This window comes from Cavia porcellus, unplaced genomic scaffold (assembly GCF_034190915.1).
Source record: "Cavia porcellus strain 051 isolate PalLab524CR breed Dunkin Hartley unplaced genomic scaffold, mCavPor4.1 scaffold_1, whole genome shotgun sequence".
Lineage (NCBI taxonomy): Eukaryota > Metazoa > Chordata > Mammalia > Rodentia > Caviidae > Cavia > Cavia porcellus.
The window spans coordinates 176,473,102-176,490,864 of NW_026947484.1; the positions used below are offsets into that span (position 1 = coordinate 176,473,102).

At 39.7% G+C, this 17,763-nt stretch overlaps 1 protein-coding gene across 4 annotated transcripts in view; it reads left to right on the top strand.

Annotated features, from left to right (window-relative positions):
* Susd1 (sushi domain containing 1) overlaps positions 1-17,763 on the top strand; it is a 143,984-nt gene that overhangs the window by 17,804 nt on the left and 108,417 nt on the right. For all 4 annotated transcript variants that reach the window (XM_013145888.3, XM_063260817.1, XM_063260825.1 and 1 more), the window contains exon 4: positions 17,546-17,698. In XM_013145888.3, the coding sequence (XP_013001342.2) occupies positions 17,546-17,698 (153 nt within the window). The remainder of the gene's footprint in view (positions 1-17,545; positions 17,699-17,763) is intronic.

A 17,763-nucleotide genomic window follows, 5' to 3' on the forward strand; every position in this document is an offset into this window, starting at 1 on the left:
ATGCTTATAGTAGACTTCATGACTCTTTAAAAGTGACTGAGGCAAATGGAATGCAAATTCAGTCCCAGCCTGGGAAATTAGTAAGACTTATCTGAAAATAAAAATAAATAAATAAATAAATAAAAGAGGGTTGGTGTACGGCTCAGAGCAAAGGCCCTTGAGTTCAGTTCGGCTGTCAGTAACACAGATGTAGGCATACGTATAGAAGTGTGTGTGTACACGTGCACATAAAGCTTTGTGACTTTTTTTTTTTTGAGACAGGGTCTTGCTCTGTTTTTCAGGCTGGGCTTGAACTCACTATGTAGCCCAGGCTGCTCTCAAACTCATGGTAATTATCTTGTCTCAGCTACCTGGGTGCTGGAATTATAGGTGTGTGCTATAATGCCCTGCTAAATGCCCAGCTATGCTTTGTGATATTTAAAAGTTTTCCTGGAAAATAAAGGGAGGGGAGTATCTTCCTACTGCCCAGAACCACTGTTTTTATACTGTGCTTTATTTTTCCTCTTGACCTGCACCAAGGTGAAATTTCTCAGGGGATATAGTTGATTTATTCTTGGCATGAATGAATAACATTCTCAGGGAAAACATCTGATACTATCTTGTTTTAGGTAGCAAATTAATGGCTACATGTTGAGGAAGTGTGATATGTTACATGCAGTATGTTAAAAAGATACACATTAAAAAATAAACCTCACAGATGATGACCTGGTGCCCACTTACTCAGTACACCTTTCTCACACACATCTCACCTGCAAGGCTGCACGTGTGGGAGACGGCAGGCAGACAGTTAAGTTAGTGGCCCTAGGTGTTAGTCAGAGGAAAGCAAAGGTGTTTATTATCGTACCTGAAATTGCTCACAAGGCTGTGGGAGTTTGGCAGGAAAACCTTTTATAGCTGTGTACTTAGCAGTATAGTTCCAAGGCACGCACTCAACTTTTAAAAGTTATGAACAAGAAGGAGGAGGAGGAAGAAGGTGGAAAGGGTGAGGAGAGGAAAACATGTGCAAGGGTCAAACAGGTGCGACTGAACAAGAGCCAGTCTTCCTGGAACTAAGTCTTGGTCTAGTCCTACTGCTTACTCTGCTTCCTGATACTATTTAGTGATCGCCTCCTTTAAAAAAATTGAGACAGCTGGATGTGGTGGCACATGCCTGTAATTCTAGCATTTGGGAGGTGGAGGCAGGAGGATCACTGGGATCCAGGCCAGCCTAGGCTATATAAGTTTAGGGCTAGCCTCAACTACATGTCTCAAATGACCTGACCCCTTGTAGTGTTTACGTCAGGGCTTTTTTTTTGTTTTGTTTTTTTGTCTTTTTCCTTTTTATCGTACCGGGGATTGAACTCACGACTGCCTGCTTGCAAGGCAGGCGCTTATGCTGCTGAGCTAAACCTCCAGCCCTTTTTGTAGGTTTTTTAAAGATGGAAATTATACAATTCAGGCTGGCTTTGAACTCTCCATGATCCTCCTGCTTCAGCCTCCCGATTAGGTTACAGGTGTGTGCCACACTTCAGTGGTTTTTACTGTACTCACGAACTTGTGCTGCTGTTACTGCTGTCTCATTTTACAGTGTTTCCATCATCCCAAAATTAAGTTCTGTATCTATTAGCATTCATTTCCATGGCCTTTCCCTCTGGCATCTCCAGTTAGCCCTTTGTAAGATCTGCTGGTAGTATGTTCCTTTCTATATCAGAGTTCCAGAGAAATGCCAGTGGGCTGGGTCCGAGCTCAGCATTATCCAGTGACTGTGAAGCCTGGTTCCTAGAGTTTAAGGAGTCCTGAATCCAGGTGCTTGCTGTATGAAGTATGATCTAAAAATATAGTGACTTTAAAGTTTTAAAATATTATCACAGTAAAGGACACTTTGCCACCAACCTCCCTCAAAACACTGTTCCTCATTGGAACTCATTAATGTCCTTGTTCATGCCAAGTTCTGGAAATCTTCTTTTGTGTCTTTAGTTGTGCTGTTATGGTTGCTTTAATGTTCTGCATCTATTCCTAGTGTTTCATGGTCACTTTGACTCCGCAAGAAGTGAAAGTCGCACAGTGCTTGCTCTGGTGAATGAGGTGGGAGAGGACCACTGTAATATTCTTACAAGCCTGTCTTTCTCTTGGATGGGACTTGGGAGCAGTATTCACCATATTTTTTGAGGGTCTAGAGTACCTTCATAAAAGAGGGCTTCTAGAACTGCTTCAGAGAGTGGCAAGAGTGAATGGGATGATAAGTATGTTCAAATTGAAGGTTATCAATGGCGGTAGTGCAGCTTTTACTGTAGTGAATCTGAACATTTAAACGTTCGCTGTGCATTGCCTTCACCCCTTGTGCTTTGCAGAGCTGTGTCAGGCTCAGGCGGCAGGTAAGGCTCTCTGGAGGCCACCAGCGACAGTTGAGGAAGGAGTTACAGGGGTTCTAGTGTGATGACTCCAGCCTGTTTGAGAGCTGCTGGGTGTTCTGGTCCCTGGACTGCCTCCTCAGTGACTGCTAAGGGTGTCCACGAGGCCCAGGTCAAGGGAAAGGGATGGGGGGCATGGGATGAGTTAAGTGGAGAGAAATGAGCCTGATGTGGAGGTGAACCCTACAGCTCTCACCGGCAGGCCAACAGGACTCCAAGGAGCCATGGGCCTCATGGAGTCTGCTGAAAACTCCTGCAATAGCTTCAGCTTCTTCTCTGTCCCTCTGAATTCCCCAACTCTTGAGGATCCAGCCCAATTCCAATGCAGCAGCAACCTTCTTTTTTTGTAAATTCATTTCCTGAAGTAGAACGTGATGCTGTGGCTTTTGGAGAAATGTAACAACCCCTCAGCCTTGGCTGAGATGGAGGACAAAGAAGAGTGTGGAGGGGTGCATGCTTTGACATCCATCAGTGCCAGGGACTGCCCTCCCACAACCTGTATCACCGTTCTTAGAGGGAACTCCTCGTCCCTGCCGAGACCAGGTGAGGTCTGTTGATTTCTCTCCAAAGTGGGAGCCTTGTTCCCCACCTGACCTCCTACCTCACATTTCTCTGAGCTGGATCCCTGGAGCAGCCTTTTGTGGCCACAGATGTGCCCTCCGTGGAGACTGCTTGCGCTGGGGCTGTGGTGTGGGGGATGCTTACCAGTCAGTTTGTAACTGTCCTGTGTTTCTCTCAGGATATTCTCCAATCCCTGAGAGAACCTCACATCCCCAATTCCAATTCTTTGTTTAGGTGAACTTTATTCTTAAAAAGTTCTTTTTTATTGCTCTGAAAAGGAAGTAAAAAGAATTAAGATGTGCTATATACGTGGACCAATGTTGCTCCAGGAATGTAACCATTATGTATTGCAAACACATACTGATAAAAAACCAAGAATTTAAAAATGTACACAATGAAATGTCCCATTTGTATAAAATATCATACAGGACAAACAAATTTATGAAGATAGGACTTTTAAAAAATGGTTGCTTCTGTCTTGGAGCATTCAGATCTAACTGAACAGACCATGTGGCTGCTCCTCAGACCATAAGGCAAATAATCGGGCCTCTGCTTAGAAGATGACAGGCGGGAATTATTGTTACTAATGATGCCTTCTCAATGACCCTCATCACCGCTATTGCTAGTCGGCTGTCGAGGGACTGCCTGAAGGAAGCTGACGGATGGCTGTCCTTTGTCCTGCTGTAGAGCCGTCAGCATCTGGAAGTTCTGAGTCTTCCTCCTACTGCTATTTAGTCATTTTTTCCCCAGATGCATTTACGCTATTTATTTTTAGAGGTCCCTGGAAAAATCTTAACGTTTATTACCACTCGGTATTTCTGAGATGTCTGGAGCAGATAGATATCAGTGGGCCTGGCCTGTTGAGTAACGGTCTGGACAGAGTTGCACAGAAGTTCGTCATTAAATTTACAGAAGACAGCTGGGGATACAGCGCAGTGGCATGAGCACCTGCCTGGCAAGCACAAGGTCCTGCTTTTGACTGCTGGTACCTGCCCCCCCGGACCCTGTTTACAGAAGACAGTGGAGTTAGAGCATTGATGGTTTCTTACCCGAGTAAAATAAAAATCTCCTTAGGCTCCAGCAAGTGAAACCAGGAATGGAATAGGCTACAGTGATAAAAATCATCTCTAAAATCTATACGAGACAGGTACTTACTTTAAGACTTGTCATAATAATCACTAAATATTTTATGGCTCTATTACTAAGAGTTTTTTATTTTTTACCTATTGATTAGTTTTGTTCCTCCTCAGTCTTTATGGCACCCTACCCCAGCCGCCTCCTCCCCTCTTTCTTTGCAGTGCTGAGAAGTGGACCCAAGGCCTCATGCCTGCTAAATATGCTCTCACTGTTCCACTGTGCTGCATCCCTGCTCTTCTCTTTTGTTCTCCTTTGTCTTTTTTCTTGGTGGTACTAGGATTGACCGTAGGGTCTTCGCACTGAGCTACATCTCCAGCCCATTTTTTATGTTAAGACAGGGTCCTCGTAAGTTGCCAAGGCTGGACTTGAATTTAGGATCATCCTGCCTCAGCCTCGTGGAGTGCTGGGATCACAGGTGGGTGCCACCATGCCTGGTCCTTCTTCTTTCTTAACAGTTATTGTGATCTGTTTCACTGGCTGAAATATTTTCTCAAAAAAAATTTTTTTTTTTAAGAAAAGAAATGTCAGCAGGGTAATTTCTGAGATCATTCATATTCTAAAATGTCATTTCTTGGCTTAAATACAGCACAGTATTTTGTTCTCCTTTTCTTAGAACTCTATAAATAGTACTCTATTGCTGTGTAGCATTTGGGGTTTCAGACAAGATGTCCTGGGTCTCATCCTCATAGATTACCATTCCTTCTTCTCAGTAGGTTTATTTCTCTTATTCCATGGAATTCAGAATGGCTCTCATTGTTCTTTGTAAAATTTAGATTTGTTTGTTTATTTTTGTAATGCTGGGTCTGGAACCCTGGCCTCACACAGGTCAGGCAAGCACTCTGCTATTTGAGCTATTTTCAGCCTCTAACCCCAGCTCTTAAAAAATTATAGCTTTGCTTGGGATTTAGCTCAGTGGCATAAGTGCCTGCCTTGCAAGCGCACGGTTGTGAGTTTGATCCCTGGTACTGATTAAAAAAAAAAAAAGCTATCTATAATTAGGGCTGGGGATTTTAGCTCAGTGGCATAAATGCCTGTCTTTTTTTTAAAATTTATTTTTTTTTATTTTAAAGAGATTAAGACAAAACAGGATATAACAAAGCAGATCGGAACAGAACAATGTAAGCAACACAGTATTTCACCAGAAGACAACCCATAATTAACAGTGACTACCATAATGATTCTTTCTTTGAAATAGTTGACCATAACTTCATATATAATAGTATCAAACATAATAAAATAGTATAAAACCATTAAAGAGAATGAAAGTATTACAGGGCATTCAGAACCAAATAACAGAAAATGAACAATGGCTACTATATTATCTCATTTTCCATAGAAAATTTGTTTATACTATCACACATTATACAATTGAATAAGATACAACATGATAGAACCAAAGGAAACAGAAGAGCAAAAGCATGGTAGGACTTCAGAGTAAGATGATATTAAATCAGCACTGGCTATTACAATGACTTGTTTTCTTCAAAATAACTGTTCATATCATCACAGATAATAAAATGAAACAAACCAGGATAAACCCATTCCAGCTAATGAATGCTATCATTATAAGGCCTCAAAGCAATGTAATGGGGAATCATGATTACCATAAACTCTTAAGTACTCTTACCATTTCTTACACTAGGGAGATTATGTGGCATTTATACATGTGAGTTTGATTTATTTCACTTATGAGTATGATCTCAAGTTGTGCCATTTATTTATAAATATCTCAATGTGATCATTCTTTATAGTTGAGTAGTACTCCATTGTATAAAAATACCACAACTTTTTTTATCCATTCCTCAGTTGATGGACACTTAGGTTGTTTCAAGATCTGGCTATTACAAATTGTGCTGCTATAAACATGGATGCACATATGTCACTGTGGTATGATGTTTTCAGTTCTTCTGGGAATATGCCTAGAAGTGGAATAGGTAGGTTGAAGGAGCCTTCCAATCCCAGCTTTTTAAGAAATCTCCAGACTGACCTCTACAGTGGTTGCACCAGTCTACACTCTCACCAACAGTGCAGGAGAGTTCCTTTTTCCCCACAGCCTCTTTAGCATTTGTTGTTGGTAGTTTTCTTGATCCTGGTCATTCTTTCTGGAGTGAGATGGAATCTCAGTGTTGTTTTTATTTGCATTTCTCTAATGAATAATGATGATGAACATTTTTTCATGTATTTATTTGCCATTTGTATTTCTTCATCTGAGAACTGTGTATTCATCTCAGATGTCCATTTTTGGATTGAGTCTTTAAATTTTGGGGGTCTGATTTTTTTTTTAAATTAAAAAAAAATTTTTTTTGTCTTTTTCCTTTTTATCGGTATCGGGGATCGAACTCACCACTGCCTGTTTACAAGGCAGGCGCTTATGCCGCGGAGCTAAGTCCCCAGCCCCTAGGGTCTGATTTTTTAAAATTCTTTACATGTTTTAGATAAAAGTCCTTTGAGAGACAGTTCACTAAGATTTTTTTTCCCAGTTTGTGGGTTTTCTTTTCACTATGCTGGAGATTTCTTTTGGCATGCAGAAACTTTTTAATAAGATGTGATCCCAGCTATTGATTCTGGAAAGTAGTTCCCACGAGATTTGATTCCTGTTCATGAATTCTCTACTTACCCCTATATCTTCAAGATTTTTACCTACTTTGTCTTCTGTTTTAATATTCAGATCTTTGATCCATTTAGATTTTAGTTTAGTATATGGTGATAGGCATGGGTCTAGTTTTAGTTTTTGGCATATGGAGAGCCAATTTTTCCAGCACCATTTATTTATTTATTTTTTAAATTTTATTTAAGGAGAAAAAGAAAAAAAAAACAGAAAAAGGGTACAAGTTATACAGAATTTCAGAAAAAATAAACAGTAGGAAATCACTAGTTAATAAATTATATTGTTATCTTAGAAATAGGTGTTCAAATTAGAAAATTAAAGCATATAAAGTGGACTTTCAAACAGTGAGACTGCAAACAGTTCTGTTCAGTGATCCAATAAAACTCAGTAATATGGTTATCTATCTTATACACTTAAATATATATGCAGTTATATCCTTTAGAGGACTTTCTTTTCCTTCTTTTTGTACAATGACAATTATACATTTTGGGTTTTTTACTCCCACAGTTCTTATTACTTTGTTTTGAAGAGAGTAAAACCAAATGTGACATAACAGAACAGAGTCAGTCAAATCAAAAGGATGGATATAATACATAATGTAAAAACAAAATACAAGGTGATCAACAATGGTTACCATACTGCCTCTCGCTATCTTAAAAAGAATTGCCTATATCATCAGTTATAATAAAATTGAACAAAACAGTAAAGAATAAAATGAAAACATTGGAGACATTACAGGACTTTAAAAGAAGATAATAGTCAACCAGAATGGGCGTCATAATGAATCTTATTGTCTTCACAGTTGTTGCCTATACTTTTGAACTTGGTACTATAAAGCAAAGCAGAATAGGGGAAAAATCAGTCAAAACAAGATGGTGAGGACAATACAGGGTTTCAAATCAAGTTAATAGGAAATTAAAGTGGATTACTATAATATATCCTGCTATTTTTTATTCATTTTTTCCTTAATTAAAAAGATAAAAATAAAAAAGTAAATAATTAAAAAAAAGGAGATTGAGATAAAAGAGGGCATAACAACAAAACAGCACAGGTCAAAGCATAACCATTTAAGCAAAATAGTGTTTCACCACAAGATACCCTGACATATAAGTAGTTACCATAGTGTCTCTTTCCTTGAAATCTTTGGGTATAACTTTGTATATCTAGCACCATTTATTAGAGACTATTGTTCTTTCAGTGAACATGTTTGGCCCCTTTATCAAAGATAAACACATGAGTGTGTTTGTAGTTGTGGTTGTATCTTCTAATGTATTCCACTGATCTTCAGATCTGTTTTTATTCCAGTACTATGTTGATTTTTTTTTTTTTTTTTGTCTTTTTCCTTTTTATCAGTACCAGGGATCGAACTCACGACTGCCTGCTTGCAAGGCAGGCACTTATGCCGCTGAGCTAAATCTCCAGCCCCTACCATGTTGATTTTACTACAGTTGCTTTGTAGTATAACTTCAAGTCAGGGGTTGTGATGCCTCCTGCCTTGCGTTTGCTGCTTAGAACTGTCTTTGCTATTCTAGGGTTTCAGATGAATTTTAGGAGTGATTTCTCTAAATCTATGAGGTATGTTGATGGTGTTTTCATTGGGATTGCACTGAATCTGAATTACGGTTTTGGGAGAATGGCCATTTTCACAATATTTATTCTTCTTATCTATGAGCAAGGGATGTCTTTCCATTTTCTGAGATCGTCTTTAATTTCTTTTTTCAGGGTATTATAATTTTCCCTGCATAGATCTTTTACTTCTTTTGTGAGATTAATTCCTAAGTATTTCATTTTTTTGGATGCTAGTGTGAAGGGTGTGGCTTCTCTTATTTCTCTCTCTGTGGTTTTGTTGTTAGTGTATAGAAATGCTATTGATTTTTGAGTATTGACTTTGTATCCAGCTACATTGCTGAATTTATTCATTATATCTAGAAGTCTTTCAATGGAGTTTTTGGGGGTCTTCTATGTAGAGTATCATGTCATCTGCAAATAATGATAATTTAACTTCTTCTTTTCCTATCTTTACCCCTTTTGTTTCTCTCTCTTGTCTAATGCTCTGGCTAGTATTTCCAGTACTATATTGGATAGGAGCAGTGATAAGGGACATCCTTGTCTTGTGCCTGATTTTAAGGTAAAGGCCTTCAGATTTTGGCCATTTGTATGATGCTGGCTTTTGGTTTGTCTTAGATGGCCTTTATCATATTGAGGTAAGAACAATCTATTCCAAGTTTCTGTAAGGTTCTTATCATGAATGAGTGTTGGACCTTATCAAAAGCTTTTTCTGCATCTATAGAAATGATCATGTGATTCTTACTTTTGGCTTTATTCATATGGTGGATTACATTTATTGATTTACATATGTTGAAGATCCCTGCATGCCTGGGATGAATCCCACTTGGTTGTGGTGTGTAATCTTCTTGATGATTTGCTGCATCCTGTTTGCCATTATTTTATTGAGGATTTTTGCATCTGTGTTCATTAGGGAGATTGGTCTATAGTTCTCTTTTTTAGTTGGGTCTTTCTCAGGTTTTGGTACTAGAGTAATATTTGCTTCCAAGAATGACTTAGGAAGGATTGCTTACCTTTTGATTTCATTGAAGAGTTTGAGGAGTGTCGGCATTAAGTCTTCTTTGTATTTCTTGGAGAATTCCGCAGTGAATCCATCTAGGCCTGGGCTCTTCTTTGTAGGTAAGGACTTAATTACATTTTCAATTTAATTAATGGAAATTGGGTTGTTCAGAAGTTTTACATCTTCTTGACCTAGCTTTGGTACTTCCTATGTTTCTAGGAATCTGTCCATTTCTTCTGTATTATCGAACCTATGAGAGTAGAGATTTTTGAAATAGAAGTTGATGATCTATATTTCCACAGAGTCTGTAGTGATTTCACCTTTTTCATTCCTTATTGCATGAATTTGAACTTTTCCTTTCCTTTTTTAATTAGGGACTTATTAATTTTTATTTATTCTTGCAAAGAATCAACTCTTTGATTCATTGATTTTTTTGGATTGTTTTCTTGATCTCTATTGCATTAATTTCTGCTCTGATTTTTATAATTTCTTCCCTTCTTTTGGCTTTGGGCTTGACTAGCTCTTCTTTTTCTAGGTGTTTGAGGTGTAGCATCAGGTTATTTGTATTTGTTCAGTTTTCCTTATATGGGAACTCAGTGCAATAAATTTTCCTCTGAGGACAGCTTTCATTGCATCCCACAGATTCCGGTAAGTTGTATTTGTATTTTTGTTTGCTTGTAGGTATTGTTTAATTTATTCTTTAATTTCCCCTGTGACCCACTGATTGCTCAAGAGTGTATTATTCAGTTTCCATGTTTGTGGGGTTTTTGCAGTTTCTTTTATAATTAACTTCTAGTTTCATGACGCTATGATCTGATAACATGCATGGGATTATTTCAATTCTTTTGCATTTATTTAAATATGTTCTGTGGGCTAGTATGTGGTCTATTTTAGAGAATGTCCCATGTACTACTGAGAAGAATGTATATTCCAATGTTGTTGGATGGAACACTCTGTATATGTCTATCAAGTCATTTGTTCACAGGTGTGATTCAGTTCTGTTATTTCTTTGCTGATTTTCTGTCTGGTTGATCTGTCCATTGGTGTCAATGGTGTGTTAAAATTGTATTATTGCTAATTTGGTTTTTAATTTCTGATATTACTTGTTTTATATAGCTGGGTGCTCTGGAATTTGGTGCATATATATTTAAGATAGTTATCTCTTCCTCTTGCAGTTTTCCCATAACCAGTATGTAGTGACCTTCTTTATCTCTTCTGATCATTATTGGTTTGAAGTTCACATTGTTTGTAAACAGAATAGTTACTCCCACTTTTTTTTTGGGTTCCCTTTGCATGTAGTATTGTTTTCCATCCTTTGACTTTCAGTCAGTGAGTTTTCTTTTGGGTTAGATGGGTTTCTTTCTTTTTTTTTTTTTTATCAATACTGGGGATTGAACTCATGACCACCTGCTTGCAACGCAAGTGCTTATGCCGCTGAGCTAAATCCCCAGCCCTAGATGGGTTTCTTGTAGATAGCATATGTTTGGATGTTGTTTCTTGATCCATTCTGCCAGTCTGTTTCTTTTAATTGGTGAATTGAGACCATTTACATTAATGGATATAACTGTTACATATTGGTTTATTGGTGACATGTTATTTTTTTGCTGTTGCATCTTTATCTTTCCATTATGTTTGTCTGCCTTGCTTAGTGGTTTTTTCCTATGTGTATCTAAACTGTCCTTCAGTATTCTTTGCAGGGTTTGCTTGGTGATCATGACGTTCTTCAGCTGTTCTTTGTCCTGGAAGTATCTTATTTCTCCATCCATTTTGAAGGACAGTTTTTCAAGGTATATCAGTCTAGGTTGAAAATCATTTTCCTTTAGGATCTGAAATACTTCACTCCATGTTCTTCTTGACTTCATTGTTTGTATTGAGAAGTCTGCTGTGATTCTGATAGGTTTTCCTTAATAGGTGATCTGTCTCTTCTCTCTAACAGCTTTTTATATTCTACTTTTATGTTGGGTTTCTGGGATGGTGATTATTATATGTCTGGGTGTAGTTTTATTTTGGTTATGGCTATTTGAAGTTCTATGTGCTTCATTAATCCTAATGTCAGTTTCCATTCTCATGTTTGGGAAATTTTTGGTTATTACTTCTGTAAATAGTCTCTTGATATCATTTGTGTTGTCCCCTTCTTTTTCCTTTATCCCTGTCAACCTTACATTGTTTTTCTTTGAATCATCTTGCAGCTGTTGAATTATTTCCTGATTCTTTGTTATTTTAAAGAGATCTTTCCTTTCCTGTTTACTAGCTGCAATCTCGAGATCTGAAATTCTATTTTTACTTTTGTTGAGGCGATTTTGACAACTTTCAATGGAAATTTTGATTTCTTGTATATCTCTTTGAATCTGCTTTATGTATTCTGTTTGTTTCTTATATTGTCCATCCAGGGATTCTATCTTTTTGTTTTGTTTCTCTAATTTTTTAACTGTGTCTTCTTTAGATGTGTTCAGTATCTCTTTCATTACTTTTATCATTTCTTCTTTACCTGGCAGATTATTTCTAGTTTGAATGTCTTTAAAGCTTCCCAGAGTTGCTTCTTTATTTTAGTTACTATTATTTCAGGTATTTCAGGTGTATGGCATATATTTTCTTCCATGTATATGGCTCCTAGGCTTTCTTGTGATGGGCTGGATGTTTGAGATTGCATTTTGGTCTTTTGTTTTATCATTTTCCTGTATTTCTGTGTTTCAAAGCTTCCCCTGGGCGTGCTGGAAATTGTCTCTTATGTCCTGGGCTCCTGGGACTCCTCTGGCAGCACTGCTCCCTCCTTGGACAGCGAAGCCCCCAGATTAAAAGAAGGTTACTGGACGTGGCCCAGACAGGCTCAAAGCCTCCTCCAGCAAGGTGGCTACCCTCTCCAGCAGCAAAGCTCCCCAGACCAAAAGAAGGCCACCAGGCAGTCCAGGCAGGCCCAAAACCCGCTGAGCCCAGTCCAGCGTGGGTGCAAGCCAGGCGGTCCCCGATCACCCATAGCAAGGATCTCAAACTCTCCTGGGGCTCAGATGGTGAGCAGAAACCCACCTCCTTGGGTAGTGAAACTCCCACGTCTGAAAGAGGGCCACAGGCCCGGCCCAGGCAGGCCCCAAAACTCCGCTGCAGCACAGCTCCCTCCTCTTCTGGTGATGGCAGTATAGGCAAAGCTCCCTGGACCCAGAGAAGGTCACCTGCGCAGTGCAGGGAGGCCCTGAACCTCCCCCACAGTGCAGCCCCTGCTCCACAGTGGTGGCGGCAGTGGTGGTGAAGCTCCCGGGACTCATAAATGCATGTCTTTTTTTTTTTTTTTTTTAAATTTTATTTAAGGAGAAAAAGAAAAAACAGAACAAAACAAAACAGAAAAAGAGTACAAGTTATACAGAATTTCAGAAAAAATAAATAGTGGGAAATCACTAGTTAATAGATTACATATTGTCATCTTAGAAATAGTTGTTCAAGTTAGAAAATTAAAGCATATAAAGTACACATTCAAACAGTGAGACTGCAAACAGTTCTGTTCAGTGATCCAACAAAACTCAGTAATATGGTTATCTATCTTATACACTTAAATATACATGCACTTATGTCCTTTAGAGCACTTTCTTTTCCTCTCTTTTGTACAATGACAATTATACATTTTGGGTTTTATTACTCCCCCAGTTCTTACTACTTTGTTTTGAAGAGAGTAATACCAAATATGACATAACAGAACAGGGTCAGTCAAATCAAAAGGATGGACATAATACATAATGTAAAAACAAAATACAAGGTGATCAACATTGGTTACCATACTGCCTCTTGCTATCTTAAAAAGAATTGCCTATATCATCAGTTATAATAAAATTGAACAAAACAGTAAAGAATAAAATGAAAACATTGGAGACATTACAGGACTTTAAAAGAAGATAATAGTCAACCAGAATGGGCATCATAATGAATCTTATTGTCTTCACAGTTGTTGCCTATACTTTCGAACTTGGTACTATCAAGTGAAACAGAATAGAGGAAAATCAGCCAAAACAAGATGGTGAGAGCAATACAGGGATAAACGCATGTCTTGCAAGCTCATGGTCATTAGTTCGTTCCCTGGTACCCCCCTTCCCCAAAATAACACCTTCCCTGAGATGTCAGACCTGTAAAATGTACCCATTTATAGCATACACTTCACAGAATTCCACAAATGTCACCTTCGAACTTAGAGCGTTTTCATCTCCCCTGAAGAAAGCAGATACCTATCATCTCCACCAGCCCCCCCTTCTCCCATTGACACAGGCAGTGAGGAATCCACTTCCTGTCCCTGTGGATCTGTCTATTCTGATTTTTTTTTTTTTTGTCTTTTTCCTTTTTATCGGTACCAGGGATCGAACTCACGACTGCCTGGTTGAAAGGCAGGCGCTTATGCCGCTGAGCTAAATCCCCAGCCCCGGATCTGTCTATTCTGGAGATTTCTAAATGAGATAGTGCAGTATGTCATCTTTGTGTTAGACTGAAGTTGTTAAGCGGCTCAGACATTTCTGCACAGACTGCCGTAGCAACTACATCTCTGCCCTGTCTACGTAGGGTGGGGAGAATGGGTAGGACCTCATACTTGGGACAGAAAGAATTAGGGGTGGGCCTAAGGGACCCTGGTGCCTGGAGGTAAGTGAGGCAGCTCCAGAGAGAGGCAGCAGGAGAAAGCAGGGTCAGTGCTCCTGCTACTTAAGTTGAAGCTTCATTTTGCAGCCAGAGCTGCGTGGTGTCGTCCTCAAGAGAATGGCTTTCTTATAGCATTCATGCCTGTCACCTGCAGACTGTTTGGATTTGGATGTATGAACTGAGGGGTATTTTTCTCCACTTTGAGACTAATTTGTGTAAGTACATTCCCTTCTCTTCTGCTGTTCCTCTTAAGTGGATATCCAATATTTTGGATCCATTTTCATAACATCTTGTTTTTGCCCCATTCTTTCTTTCTTTTGTTTTTTTAAATCAGTACCAGGGATCGAACTCACGACTGCTTACTTGCAGTTGCCCCATTATTTCTACCTCGCATCATTTTTTATAAATTCAGTTTGCTCGTTTGTGTTTTTTGAGATGGGTCTCACCCTGTAGTTTAGAATGGCCTTGAACTTTCTATGTAGACTAGGCTGGCCTTGAATTTATTTATTTATTTATTTATTTATTTATTTTTTGGTCTTTTTCCTTTTATCGGTACCAGGGATTGAACTCATGACTGCCTGCTTGCAAGGCAGGCGCTTATGCCACTGAGCTAAATCCCCAGCCCCCGGCCTTGAATTTATGTTGAGCCTTCTGCCCCAACTTCCTAAGTACTGGAATTAGAGGTGTGTGCCACCACACTTGGTTGATTTCATTGTTTTTGCAGTCTTTTTTAAAAAAACTAATGTGTTTGCCTCTTAATCTCACGTATTTGGACTTGTACATCTCTGTGTATATCAGTGGTGTCTTGGATTATTTATGCTGCATACTTCTGTAATAGTCTCCCCTAAATACAGTGGCTAAAAACAATGATTTATCGCTTCCCACCATCCTATGACTGGGCTGGTTGGGTGGCTGTGCTCCATCTGCTTAGACTGGGTCACTTATGTGGACACACTTGGCTGGTGGCAGGGCCCTCAGAGATGAGGACTTGTCTCCCAAGTCTCATGTCTTGACATCAACAAGAGCCCAGGATGCTTTTGTTCTCAACCATATGGCTCTCTCTGCATATGGTGTCTCATCTTTAGGGTTCCCCTGAGTGACCTTTCTCCCAGGCACAGTACCCTAGACCTCTCAACAGCATGGCCACTAAATTTCAACAGGATGAAGGAAGTTACCAGCCTCCTTTCAGGTGAAGCCCAACTTCTGCTGTGTTCTATTGACCAAACTAGTCAAGACAAGCCTAAGGGCAGTGGGCAGGGGAAGGGGAGTGGATTCCACTTCCTTTTTTGTTTCTTTTGGATGCTAAGGATCAAACCAGGTTCCTCTCTTGAGAAATAGTGTGCAGTGGATTGCCCACAAAGCATTGGTCACAATACTGGACTGAAGGTGTGGCCTATTCACAACTGTTGGCTTGTGTGGGCCCTGCTAGCAACAGAGTGAACTGCTAATTCCCAAATAGTGTCAACCGTTGTGACTTGCTAGGTGTTCTTTGGTCCAAGTCCAAAAGAAAAAGGAGATGATTGTGAATTTATTAAAAAAATTTTAGTTTAGAAGAAAACCAAGCAAAATAAAACAATAAAGCTAATCAAAACAAGATAGTGTAAGTGACACAGGATTTCAAAATAAGATAATAGGAAATCAACAATGGTCACCACAGTGCCTCTTGTCTTCAAAATAGCTAAGCAGACCTTCAGACACAGTAAAACCAAACAAAACAGAGACAGAATAGAACCAATAAAAACAAAACAATGAATGCAGTACAGGACTTCAAAACAAGATAATAGTAAATCCAATATCGCTATCATAATATATCTTGTTATCCTCAAAATAGCTGCCCATGCCATCAGAGACAATGAAATCAAGCAAGATAAAACAGAATAAAAACCCAACCAAGCAAAACAATGAGAATGATACAGGATTTCAAAACAAGATAATTAGGAATCAGCAATGGCCACCCCTTTCAGAAGAAGATTCCTATGTATGCTACATTGCGTATTGTTATCCTCTGAATAGATGGTCAGATAACCAGCTTTAGGCCTGCAAAGTCAGTGAAACACTAAACACTGCAAACATTAAGTTGTATTTTACCTCATTAGCTGGCATCACAGCCTGTGTTTCTCGAGATCAGCCATGGGTGAGGGTGGGCAGGGAGGTGCTTATGGGTGAGGGGGGCAGGGAGGGACGTCGGCTCTTCTTGTCTCCCTGCCCGTGCACCTGAAGGGGCTGGTATCTGGTTCTCCCTGTCAGCCCGCGCATGGTGCAGACTCAAAGGAGGCCTTAGCTTTTTGTTGACTTCTTGTTTTCCTCTGCAGTCCATGATGGCGCCGACTCAGATTGTGAACTTTCATAAGACCACACTAAACAAATTTAAAAAGCACTCTGAGGTTTTCTATTTTCTTTCTTATTTTGGGCACTAAAAGGTCCTTTCTTTTATGAAATTACAATGTTAATAGTTTATTTGACATTTTAAAAAAAAGATCTTTTCTGGCAAAATAGAATATTGGGTGTGTTGCTGGATGTGGTGGCACATGCCTGTCATTCCACCACTCTGGAAGGCTGAGGCAGGAGGATCTGAAGTTTCCAATCTGGGCATGTTAGCAGTTTAGCAAGACCTTGTCTCAAAAAAATAAATAAAAAAAAAAAAAATAAAAAAAGTGTTTGGAATGTAGCCCAGTGCAAAGATTTTACGCCAATCCCCAGTACTGGGGGGTGGGAAAAGAGAATGTTGGCCATTTTATGTTAGTCCTCCTTAAAATTGCTTTGAAATCCCAGTCCAGGAGCAACTAAGGAACAACCTTCTCCTCCTGCCCTCCCATGGTCCTCGGGGATATCTAAGAAGAGTGCCTTGTTTATTTATTTGTGTCTTTTTCAGATAGAGTCTCACTATGTAGTTCAGGCTCGCCTTGAGCTCACTTTGTAGCCCTGGCTGATCTTCAAATTGCAACGATCCTCCTGCCTCAGCCTCCTGAGTGCTGGCATTACAGGTGTGCGTCACCACACCTGGCTAAGTGCCATTTTTAGCAGGGCTTTTTTTCTCTCAATGAAACCAATGTGTGTGGTTCTGATGGGTTTCTTCAGCTTCGCAAAGCAGTTCTGGGAATACATGAGCTCCCTGCAGAGAGATTTCTTCTTCAGTGTCTGACCTATTATACAGTTTTTGGCTGTATGTATACCATCTGTGGCAGTCTGTAGCAAGGGGAAAAGTCTCAAGTAGTGTGCCTTGTCCTTCCCGAAGCCTGTTTTATGCCTTCTAATCTTGGTAATGTTACTAAACCCTTTCACTTCTCCCTCACGACTTGACATACTATCGCATGCTCATGAGCTGGATATTCACTTGTCAATTGCTGGCATGTTTCATGCTAGTATAAATTGTTTTGTATTTTGAGCTCCATTTTTTTTTTTCGAAACAGGGTCTCACCATGAAGTGCGGGGTCTTGCTGTGTAGTCCAGGGTGTGTTTATTGAGCACCTCCTGTGTTTTCTCTGCCTATTGAGTGAAGGCTATATGAGATGAAACTTCAGGGAGTAAAATAAAATGCATGATACAGTTGCAAACAAATGGTCATTGATAAAAGTTGGCAAATGATATGAGAAAGATGGCTGTCATGATGTCCCTTCTTTCTTTTTCTTTCTGTTTTTTCCTCCTTGCCCTGTATTTGGGGCGGGTCTGAAGACGTAGATGAGTGTGAAGTTTCTGGACTGTGCAGGCCTGGAGGTCGGTGTGTCAACACTCATGGGAGCTTCGAGTGCTACTGCATGGATGGCTATTTGCCCAGGGGTGGGCCTGAGCCTTTCCACCCGAGCAGAGATGCCACGGTGTGCACAGGTGAGTGACAGTGACTGAGCCTCTTCCCACAGGGAATCCCGCGGTGTCACTTTCTTGTGCTCTGG